The sequence below is a fragment of the Aspergillus niger genome, assembly GCF_000002855.4.
Source record: "Aspergillus niger supercontig An02".
Taxonomy (NCBI): Eukaryota; Fungi; Ascomycota; class Eurotiomycetes; order Eurotiales; family Aspergillaceae; genus Aspergillus; species Aspergillus niger.
This window is the reverse complement of record NT_166519.1, coordinates 2,086,623-2,098,569: the sequence shown is the minus strand read 5'-3', so window position 1 is coordinate 2,098,569 and position 11,947 is coordinate 2,086,623. Positions and strand designations below refer to the sequence as shown.

At 51.0% G+C, this 11,947-nt stretch overlaps 2 protein-coding genes across 2 annotated transcripts; one reads left to right on the top strand and one right to left on the bottom strand.

The window, feature by feature from the left end:
* Positions 1-872: 872 nt before the first annotated feature.
* Positions 873-1,946, top strand: An02g08520 (uncharacterized protein; the record flags this gene model as incomplete). The annotated part of the gene is made up of 1 exon (XM_001399948.1): positions 873-1,946. One exon carries the CDS (start codon positions 873-875, stop codon positions 1,944-1,946), a length of 1,074 nt encoding a protein of 357 aa, XP_001399985.1.
* A 649-nt stretch (positions 1,947-2,595) lies between these two features.
* On the bottom strand, positions 2,596-9,590 carry An02g08510 (uncharacterized protein; the record flags this gene model as incomplete). Its single annotated transcript, XM_059746453.1, has 5 exons — positions 2,596-4,613; positions 4,662-5,142; positions 5,195-5,684; positions 5,740-6,927; positions 6,979-9,590. 5 exons carry the CDS (start codon positions 9,588-9,590, stop codon positions 2,596-2,598), a joined length of 6,789 nt encoding a protein of 2,262 aa, XP_059603417.1.
* Between the last annotated feature and the right edge of the window lie 2,357 nt (positions 9,591-11,947).

Sequence of the window (11,947 nt, the reverse complement as noted above, 5' to 3'; positions counted from 1 at the left end):
AATATTGCATGCCTATTGTTCCATTGATTCCATTGCACATGCGAGTAAGAAAGGAAGGGGGGGAGGCGGTGTCCGAGAGCCGAGCGAGCCGGCTCCGTCAATTCCCCAGTTACTTATGCCCCAGTTGGGTTATTGCTCGCTTTCGCTTTGCTGTCACTTTCGCTCATTTCTCCGATCGGATATGCAGTGGTGATAGAGGTGTGAGTCATATGCGTAGAGACGAGGACTATCCGGGTGAATTGGATTGGAATTGACTTGATGTTGGATTTCCCTCCCCCCCCCCTCTTCGGCTGTTACATAAAAGGATTGTAGTTGTGGTGGTCGGAAGAGGGCGACGAGGGGTGTCGGAGAGCTCCGACCCGGTGGAAGTGAGTGGGTGGTTCTGGTGGGGTTGGAATTTGGGGAGGGACCCGGTTTTGATGGAGGTGGAAAGCAAGGTCTGGGGATGGTGTTGTGATGGTGATGGGGTTTGTATGTAGGGAAAATGGGCGAATTGATCTGAATGCATGGTTGCTGGTAGATGAGGAGATAGAGGGTGATAGGAAGGAGAAGGGAGTAAGTAGAGTAGAGTAGAGTAGAATAATATAGAAGATAGAAGGGAGCAAAGTAGATAGAGAAGAATGAAGTGGGGGGAGAAATTGCGGATGAAGCGATAAGATCGAGTAATCGGCGGGGCAGAAGCTCTTATCATTTAACTAACTCCCCTTCATTCATTACTCTTGGTTTCTATCCTCGTCCCTACTTAAACCTCATATTTCCCTCCTCAACTTACCTTCACCTCTTTTCTCTCCTCATACCAATTCACATATCTTCTTCTTCTCTTTTCCAAACAATTTCAAATAAAAGATATCATACCAAAGAAATTACCCACCATGTCTTCAGACTACATCCCCGCCGATCAAATCGACTCCACCTTCGCCCACACCACCAACCTCGCCTCCGCCGCCCTCAACAGCACCGTCCTCTCCTGCTCCAACGAATACTTCGCCGCCGCCTCCAACCTCCTCACCCCGACCCCTCCCATCAACCGCCCCGGCGTCTTCATCCACACAGGAGCCTGGTACGACGGCTGGGAAACCCGCCGCCACAACCCCGCCCCCTACGACTGGGCCGTCATCAAGCTGGGCGTCTCCAGCGCCCACATCTACGGCGTCGAAGTCAACACCGGCTTCTTCATCGGTAACTACGGCGAGAAGGCCTCCCTGCAAGCGACCTACGCGCCCAACACTCCCGACTCGGAAGTCGCCGATGAGAAATACACTGGCTGGACGACGATTCTCCCGCCCGTCGAGTGCGGGCCGTCGCAGCGGCGCGCGTGGAAGCTGGACCCGGAGGTGCACGGCAAGGCATTTACGCATGTGCGGTTGTTGATGTATCCCGATGGAGGGTTTGGACGGTTGAGGGTCTACGGGAAGGCGATTCCGGGAGATGTTAAGGTGGAGGGAGGTGAGGAGGAATTGAGTTCTGCGCTTGTCGGGGGTGTGGCGCTGGCTGCGTCGGATCAGCATTTCACGCCGTGTTCGAATCTGTTGTTGCCTGGGAGGGGTAAGGATATGGGGGATGGGTGGGAGACGGCGAGGTCCAGGGCCAAGGGTCATGTTGATTGGGCGATTGTGAAGTTGGGGTTGGTGGGGAGTGTGAGTAAGGTGGTGGTGGATACGAAGGATTTCAGGGGGAACTTCCCTAGGGAGGTGCGCGTGCATGGGCTTGTTGAGGGGAGTGTGAAGGGCGAGGAGGAGCCTACGCATGATCATCCTGGGTGGGTGGAGTTGGTTAAGGGTGATAGGCCTTGTCGGGCGGATACGGAGCATGTCTTTGAGGGACAGGATTTGGCTGCTGGTGGGGAGGATACGAGGGCGTTTACGCATGTTAAGTTGACGTTGGTGCCGGATGGAGGTGTCAAGCGGTTGAGGGTGTTTGGGAAGCGGAAGGCTGTTGCTGCTTGATTGCTGGAGGATGTTGGAAATGAAATAAAATGAGATGTGAAATGGCTACTAGTGAGTAGGATACTAAGAATGAACATGACTGCTAGTTAAAACTTGCAAATCTTGCACCAAAGATATAAATATAATATCTCTAAATCATCCAAACGCCAGACCCTGGTATTCTTCATCCCCTCGTAGACTCAACTGAAAGGAGATGGAAAAAATCACGGTATCACCAAGACATACAGATAGCAAAAACAGGGCACGCGAGCCAGAGATATATGTGATAGACAGAAACAACGCCGAAGGAGACATCACTATGAAGCACAAGGAGTACATCGGACAGACGAAGGTAACCAAAATGCAAGAGACCAAGAATGGAGCCTCAACTGCTGGTATCATCAATCATATGCTTCATCATCATCGCTTAGAACTAAAAGGACATGAACCAGCAAGACACGGAACAACGCTCAGCCCGTACGCTTTTTCAAGGTATAAATCGCAAAGTACATTCTAGAATGAGCAACGCAGCAACGTCGATAGGAAATCGCTCAGAACATGCAGGGTATCGCAGGCGCGTCGCTGACGGGAGTAGTTCTCGGGCTACTGCTGACCCAGAGGGATGGCAAAGGCTTGCCATTGTAGAGGCGGGGAGGAGGGCACCACGACACTAATTTACTGTGGGCTGCCGCTCTTGCAATTGCTTCTCTTCCTCCGGCGTCACAGCGGTGGCTTGGCCGTCAATATTAGGCGATATGGAGTGGCTCCGTGGTGTCCCTGCCTCAGTGCTCACACTTCCTCGTTCCCGGTTCACTAGTCGCGTCCTTGTATATGCTGGCACCGGCGCAAGATATTGGTCAAGCATCTCACTCAATATCGTAGATCGGACCGGCTTGGGCAGGTAGTTATTCATTCCGGCACCAAGGCATTTCTCGCGATCTCCCTCGATGGCACTCGCCGTCATGGCTATGACCAACACTTCGTTGACATTGGGGTCTGGGTCTTTCCGGATTTCGCGAGTCGCGTTGTAACCGTCGAGAGTCGGCATTTGCACATCCATCAGGACCACATGGAACGGGTTACCCTCGCGGGACCGGGTTCGGAGGGCTTCAACCGCCTGCCGCCCATCGCCGTAAGCTTCACACTGAAGATTAAGCCCCTTGACAAATTTGACGGCAATCTTCTGATTAATCGGATTGTCTTCAGCGATACAGACCCGGATTTGATCCCGAGGCACCATGGTCAAGTCTCGAGCGGTAGGAACCGGAGCCTTGTTCTCCACCTGGTTGGCGGCCTTGTTTTTAGCAGCTTTGGCGGCAGCGTCTTTCACCTTGTTGAATGCCAGATGGAACGTCACGGTGGTTCCAACGCCTGAGGTCGAATCGAGCCAGATAGCGCCGCCTAGGACGTCCTCAATGATTGCCTTGCAGATACTCAATCCAAGCCCACTGCCGCCATATGACCGCGCCGTGGAGTTATCAGCCTGCGAAAATGGCCGGAACAGCCGTGATTTCTGTTCTTCTGAAATTCCAATTCCTGTATCGGATACGGAGCACTCTAAACGGACACGCCCCTTGCCTTCCCGGGAAACTTTGGCTCTCACAGTCACAGATCCCTTGGGGGTGAACTTGTAACTGTTGCTGAGAAGGTTCATGAAGATCTGATGCAAGCGAACAGGGTCACCGAGGACCACAAGTTCTGGTGGGACTTTGTCCAGGTCCTCGATTGTCTCTAAACCGCGATCGCGATGCGTATAGCGAAGTGCGCGAACCACCTCTGAGATTGTTTCTCGGATATTGAGGGGTACAGTAGAGATCTTCATCTTGCCAGCTTCCAATTTGGAGAAGTCAAGGATATCATTGATGAGTGTGAGCAACGTGTCAGCGCAGACACGGATTGATTCCACGTATTCGTCCTGCTCTCTGTCCAACTTGGTACCCTTAAGTAGTTCCGACAAACCGATAACGCCGTTCATCGGTGTGCGTAGATCGTGAGATATGTTAGCCAAGAATATGGACTTGGCCTTCGCTGCATCTTCTTTCAGCTTCACGTTGTGCTTTGCTTCAGCCTCGGCCACTTTAGCCTTCTGCTCCGCCTCGCGAGCCTGGGCAAGTGCGCGCTTCTGAGCCTCCACCATGGAAGCATTGGTAGCGCTAACCTTGCGCACTTCCCGGAAGAGCAACGCATTGGAAAGCGAGATACCAATCTGGTTGCAGAGCAAGTGGAGGACCACAACATTGCGCTGGGTGAATGAATTCGGTTTGCCTTCAATATGGATGACACCGAGCAGATGCTCGGCCTGCATGATAGGCAATGCGATCACGGACCGCCCAAGGGGATACCTGGCTTGGTATCCCTCATTGACGTTCGAGAAACGCTCATCCTCCAGGACGTTGTGAACAAGAACTTCCTCCCTAGTGCGCATGACATAGTGAGAGATCTGATGCGCCATCTTATCCTCGATTTCGGAGAACGGAAGGCCGTCTACGAAAGACTTCTGTCCTTTCTCCAAGTCCCCAGCCGCAGCGACCGTGAAGTTGTTATCGAAATTGGTCGCAATGACCGCAGAGTCTGAGCCATTGCAGGACTCCAAAACAATCTCAATCATCTTCGTCAGAAGTTTGTCGATCTGAAGCTCCGAAGACATCACTTGGCTAGATTCGAGGATGCTTGACAAATCAATGATATCTGCTTCATATTAGCACGGCTCGCAAGTGTCAGAAAAGTGTAGCTTACCAAGACCGACGCCAGATATGTCGAAAGAACGCTCACCGGTAGTAACACCATTCTGTTCTATCCAGCGTTGTTTTCTGTCATCTTCTTCCATATTCTGTGCTACTCCCATATGTTCTTGGCCGGTATTGCGGTTGATTCCAAGCAGCGAGTCCACAGTTTGACAGCCAGTGTCAACATTCCTCGAAGATGTGGCGGTTTTCAATAGCCATTCATGCTTCTCGGTCAGCTGCGCCGCCTTGCCCACAGCGCTTATCGCGGCCCATGCGGCAATTGCGTCTTGCATGACAGAACGCGCCGCCCTTTTGGCACCGCGACGGATCAAGAACTCTCCTACTCGAAAGTTAATTTGGGCCAAGACGTGGGGGTAACCCCTCCCCCAAAAAGTACTGCGATTTGGGACGTCGGTGTACATACCATGCAGTTCTAGAGCAAGCGCTTCTTCCAAGGGCCACCCGTGGATTTGACAATGATCGATTGCAGCCTGGCCTGATTAGCTTCTCTTTCACTCCATCCAGGGCAGTCCTGCAACTTACTTCGAAGGATTGAATCGCGGAAGTATGGTCATTCCGGACTTCGCATATCAGTGCCTCCAATATTAAGGACCACATTCCATAATTGGCATCGCAAGCACTGCGCGCAAAATCCACTTCGGCTTTATACTTCAAGACCGTATGCAGGCTTCCGTCAAGATACCCGCGAGCAGGGTACTCGTTGTGAAGAGTCAGAAGAGAAAGGGCGAGATAGAAATAGACTACGTATGAAACACGAGCAGACCACAGTCTGGGCATAGTCTCCATCATCTGCATGCCCAGCTGTATAGCCTTGGTATGATGTCCATATGCAAAAAGCGGAATCATTGCAAGGCCCCAGTAAATGTCCCGCGGCCGGTCGGCGTTACTGGCATTGTTGTCCAGGAAAGCGATGTACTCATTCGTGTGATGGTGCTCATCGGACATGATAGTATCAGGAGAGCGACATGCCGTTTTACCTTGCAGAGCACGTGCAACTTGTCTATAGGCAAAGCTGTTAGCAGGTGACATATTCACCAGTGCTCCTAGAGTAGACGAGGGAACCTTACCTAACTGCAAGCAGACTAGCGCCTCCCCGAGTATCATTGACCCAGTCGGGAATATCTTCCGGGCTTTCATTGCAGAATGCCTCCACTTGAGCCATATCATGGCCCAGATACAGTCTTGTCATCGCCATCGACGACAGACTGATTAAGGTGATGTACGGATCACCCATCGAGAAGGATGTCTCAACAGAGGCCTCAAGATTCGGGAGCGTCGAGGACAATGGAACACGCAGGTGGCCGACATAAAGGTTATGCACAATAGAGCCCCGACTTTGGGTCCACTGTTCGGGACACCGCTCAAGGAGAGTGAGCGCGAAATCGCTCAGCCTCACGGCGAGCTCCAAGTCCCTGAATCGGCTGAACGATATCATCGCCAGGTGCGAACAGCCGATGGAAATTTGCACAAAACCGCCTTTGAAAAGATGTAGGTTCATCATTTCAATGGCCATCCGGTAGAATGTCAGTGCATCGTCCCAGTACGTGACAGCCATCGCCTCAGCCATGACCTCTCCAATAGTGATCATGTCGACATCCTTGCTGACGGGCTTACGGACAATAGCTTCCAAGTCCGCTTGCTCGAGGTATGCGCGAAGGTTACGGTAGGCATCGTCGCATTCGTCATAGGTCGTAGGCTCTCGTAGATGTACACCAAGCTCTTCCAGGCACGTAAGGAGTGAATCCATCGACCGGAGGTGGTTACCCATCTGAGCGTAGATCTTGGCTTTAACGATCCAAGCTCGTGATTTGCACACGGCACTCTTTCCATGTTCGAAGACTTTATCAAGCAAGTCCAGAGCTTCCGTGTTATGCCCTTGGGACCATGACATTTCAGCGGTAGCAATATGCAGACGCAGAGTCTCCCGGTAGTACACATCAGCGTTATTGTCATCCCAAGGATTGTCTTGAAGGAAAGTGATGCAGTGCCGGAAGTACCAAAGCGCTGTTGGTCGCGCACCCGATTGCGCAGCGGTTTGCGCCGCATCCCACAAGATCTTTCTATACTCAAGTCTTTCCACGACACGAGACTTGATTATCCGGGACGCCAGAGCCACATGTCGCGCCATTGCGTATCGACTGCGCCCGTCATGGTAGTACTTCATCATTGCTTGGGATATGATGAAGTGCATTTTTTCCACGTTCCGTCCCTCCGTCAACGACAAGGCCGCTTGCGAGAATCGATCATTGACAAATCTAAGAATACTAGTTAGTGGACACGAAATGAATTCAATCAGGAGCACCTACCTGAATTCATCATCCGTCTTTCCCGGAATGATCAGGTTTGCTTGCACCAGATACTGCAGACCGACAACTATATCGGCTTCAGATTGTCGGATTAGATTTGCATTCTGAGGACAGGTGAGGTCTACAGCCTCATCGTCCTCGCTGGAATACAAGAACTCGCTTGTGAGAAGTTTTTGTACCAGAGAGAACGCAAACGGGCTTCCTAGCAATGCGCCCCAGACCATTATGGACCTGGCAGCTGCCGGGATCTCCTGGAGACGCCTTGCGATGAACCCTAGTCCAAGCCCCTCGCCATACCTAGGAGCCACAAATTCGGTGAAGATCCGATCCAGGTCGAATTCCCACACAGAATTTTTCCACGAATACCAAATACAGTTTTTGCTATAGCAGGTTTCGAGCATCATCCGGACAAAGAACGGGTTGCCCATACTCTTCTCTTGTATGACAGCGGCGAGCGGGGTTAACATCGGGTTGGGTTCCTGATGCATTGTAGCGGCCACGATTTGCATAATCTCTTCCTCTCCAAGAGGCTTGAGTACCACGCGCGTCACGCTGGGATTATCAGATTCGAAAAGAGGCCTGATTATATTCGACTCCAACTCAGACTTTCGGCTCGTGAGTATCAACACACATGGAATTTTAGCTTTCACGATGTTCATAATCAACTCCAGGGTCTCGTCATCGGCATAATGCAAATCGTCCACACATGCGCATATCAACCTGTACTGGGATAGCGTCCGCAGGATCTCCAAAAATGTCTCCATCAAACGCATGTTCTTCAGTGCAGCATTGGATAGAAAGAAGTCCACAGAGCTTTGACCATGATCCAGACTTGGAAGTGCAACGCGCTTGGATGGTTCGCCCTTGGTCGAAACTTCCTTGAAGATATGTTGCGCTGCTGAGAGTCTGGGGGAAATTTGTCGTTCATTTCCTCCGGAAGACATGAGCTGCTCCGGGAGTTCCAGCACACGGTGTAATGTCGGCCACATTGGTCTCAACGCAGTGCGGATGTTATTGTGGTACTCAGTTGTGACATCACGTTCAGAGAAGATCTGGCGGAGAAGGCTAGCCAGAATTTTGGCGAAAGGTTCAAACGGTATCCGCCTGGCGCGATCCAGACGGGCTATACCGATATATCCAAGTTTACGAATTGCGGGCTGAACACGGTTCAAAAGGTCTGTCTTTCCAATGCCAGCTGCACCGCTTATGGTAATTACTTCGCATTTTCCTGCGCGACGAACCTTGTGTGCAGCCTTCGGCCTGGCAACAGATCCGATCGAATCACCATGGCTCTGCGTGCTTGTTCCAGCAGAAGGATGGCCATCTCTGTCTACATTCTCCCAGGATGCGCGAGACTCCACAGGACTCTTGGGTTTACCTGATGAGTCACCGGGTTTAGGAGTTGAGGGAGAAGAATCCGTACTGTGCAGAGATTCGTGAGTAGATACGCGTCCTAAGTTGGAAGGGCCACCGTTGGAAGCTGCCCTGGACGCAAGATTGAAGGAGCCTGAGTCGCTCGAGCCAGATGCAATCTCAAAGCTATCAACCCGGCCGTCCGAGACCGAGGAGTTGGATCCTACTCCACTAGAGGTCTGAGCGGCTGCTCTCGCATACGCAGCTTGTTGGCGCCTATGGACCTTCTCGACGACGTTAGTGATCTTTTCATATTCCTCTCGCCGCCCAAACATCCGAGAGGGAAGCGTGAAAAAGGACGACACATCACGCTGGGCGATCTGGAAATCTTTCAATGCTTCACTATCGCCATCCCCGAGCAACTGGGAGATCTGTGCCAGATCCCGCTTGACAGATGAGATTGTGTGGTAGCGTTCATTGACAGCCTTCTGTGTCATTTTCTGGATTACAGCTGACACTGCGTCGGGAATATCCATTCTCTTGGCTGAGAGCGGTGGTAGCTTCTTTCCTAGTACGTTCTGCACGACTTCAACAGGGTCGCTGCCCGTGAAGGCTGGTTTACCAACCAACATCGTCCAGAAAAGCACGCCCAAGGCATAAATGTCAGTTCGACTATCCGGCTCCGTAGGCATTCTTCCTGTTTGTTCCGGAGCGATGAATTGTAGTTTATTCTTGACACCAAGCTCTTTTGAGAGGGATGACCAGCCTTCGCTCAGAATATTATCAAAAGACCTAGCACCATTCCCCGTGTTGGTAAGCTTCACAGACCCTGCCTCTCGATTGAAATGGAAGGCATCCCCGCGGATTTCGCCATGGACCGTTTTGAGGCCGTAGTGTAGAAGTTCCAAGCAATCGCATGCCCCAATCGCAAAATCGAGAAAAGTGGCAAGAGAAACTTGTTCTCCCGGGGTCGGCTCATTGCTGTCAGTCCTACCACCGGCCGCGAACCAGGCAGGGCCAAAGGCGACCATTTCTCGCAGCATATTCTGGCCGGGAGATTCAAAGATAGCCACGAGGAGAGGGCCTGCATCACCCGGGTCGGAGGGCAAACGTATAAGGTCTATGGGACGTATAGTATGGTTGCAGTCTGGATCGGAAGTCTGCACAATAGATCTGAGCATATGGAACTCGCGCTCCAGTCTCACAACGTGAGACGAGACTCGAGCTAGCACTGGGATCCATATTGGCTCGTGATCCATGCGAGAAAGAGAGAGCTCACTACTGGATTCGCTTAGGCTGCTTCTCCAGTGATGTCGAAACGGAGGGCGGGACTCGGTTCGCGGGGAATTGCGAGCCAGGCTAGATGGGCCCGACGAGGTCGCGGCAGGTGTAGAGACATCTGACTCTGCGGCATGTCGGAGGCCAAAGACATGCCAGTGATTATATGTCGAATGAAACGGCTCAATAGTCTGATCCCATGTATATCCAGGCAAATGTCCCAACCTCTCGAAAAGGCGTGCCGGTGGGAGTGGCAGGTCGTCACCCAGTATATGGCTGTCCTCCATCTCCACCAACACTTTATCGCGATATCCTGAGTATTCGGCCCCTCAGTTGACGGCCATAGATAGCCGGTCGGTAGTGAGTAGTCGCAAACTGAGACGGCGAGGCTGTTCGGACAGGGGACCAGGAGGCATAAGGACGAAAACGGTTCAATCGCCAAGCAGGGTGGAGAGGGCGAGGCGCTGCCCCCTCTCGAAAAGGTTCAGGGTAAGTCGGCAAAGGGTTCGATCAAATGCGACAAGGGCACGGTCGGAGGGGGCGAAGAGAGCGATCAGATGCGATTCGGCGAGTTCAACGTGGTCAGGACACAGCTGTCAGCATCCCCACCAGTCAAGGTGAATGCGATCGCAAGCGAACAATGGGATGAGCTCTTTCGAGGCAAGAACTCTGGTTGGGTTGGGGCCTAGGGAGGCCTGAGGCTGTAGATTTCCTGAATAAGCCGTGCCTTAGTCAGCTGCCGTTGGGCATCACGAGGGATGATGGAAAAAGCGGGAGATCAGCCGTCGTGCTTTTGTTCTCGAAAGGATGGCTGCACGAGTTGTGCGCCCGTGAGGTGACCCTGCCGCCTGAACTTTATCAGCTTTTATCATCAATCACCCTGCAAGCACTGGAATGGCTGCAGTTACAAGGAGAAGTCTCCCGAATATTAAAAGAATGGTTATCTTTCTTGATTGCTTTGTATGTAGCACACGTGGTGGGCTGATGTTGATTTTCCACCTTGACTATCATGTGGAATAAACAACCGCCCACACTCAGCTTTCTACTAATATAAGGATTCCAATGAGCAGCAGTCGCATACAGACGGTGCCGTTTTTTCGGTGGACATCTCTTGACTTGTATATGTACGTGCATTACGAGGTGTGACTATCTTTGTTATGATATTCAGAGATCATATCTACGCAACTCTCTCCGAAGCGGCGCATACTGTACCTGAACTAGTCTCCAGCGGGCTTGCCAAGCAATGGAAAAAAGCACCACCCGAGGGCTCTCCTGTACACTGACAAATTAGGATGGGGTGACATAGCTTTTATCCCGATGTATGATGTACTATCTAACAATCAAATATCTGAAGGCGGGGGTGGAGGGTGTGACAATGCCATCATTGTCATGTTAGTTCAGGGGAAATTGATTGCATCGCCACTTCCCCTTACTTGACAACGTCAATGCTGTATCCCGACCGGGTAAATGGGCGACTAGTAGATTTCAAAGGTCACTATCTTAATAGTCCGAAAAACAGGTGCTATCTTTGGATAGTAAGTAAGAGTACTTATTGAGGATGATCACCTGAAACCACAGAACTCTCAGCCGGGTCAGAATGGTCAGTCTGACTGTGTTGTTGGCCCCTACATAGTACTACTAATGTGTGAAGTGAGGAAGGAATGTTAAATTATTCATGTAACCGATTTTTTGAAGAGTAAGAAGGGCCTAAAGTCGGTGCCATGGAACTTGGCGGACTAGAGAGAGTATCCTAGATTTGAAGGATCTTCCAGAAAATTCATTGTGGGACTAGGGAAATAGTAGCGTTAGGTTGATTGCAGTTGTTGTTTTGGCCCCTTAAATATATACTATGTCCCCTCCTCTTCGCAACGTCTTTACCCCACGCTTCGTTTTTCACGTTAGTGTGAAAGTTCAACGAAGGGAAGAGAAATTGAATTTCAGATAAAATAATACACAATGATTGACTGTATCTGTTTCTTCAAACATGAAAGCAGAAGCCGAACAAATCATGATAAGAACAGAGCGACTGGATCTAATGTAAGATGATTCCATTAATTATCGGAGGTTGCAGGGTTCCCGCTTATCCCAATATGCGGTGTGCACCATCCACTTAAACCTTTCCTCAGCTCAATTACGGGAAGACAAGAATTGATAAGTTCTCAGGGCAAATCATCTTGGGCATATTACATATCTATTTAGTATCCATACCGGAATTAACTCGGGTTTATGGTGGTCAACAATACCGTTATCTCTGACTTTCCGTAAGGCCTACGAATGGAGTATATAGGCCAGGCGAGTTTGACAAAACCTTCATTAAAGCGTTTCGAGGACCCATTTT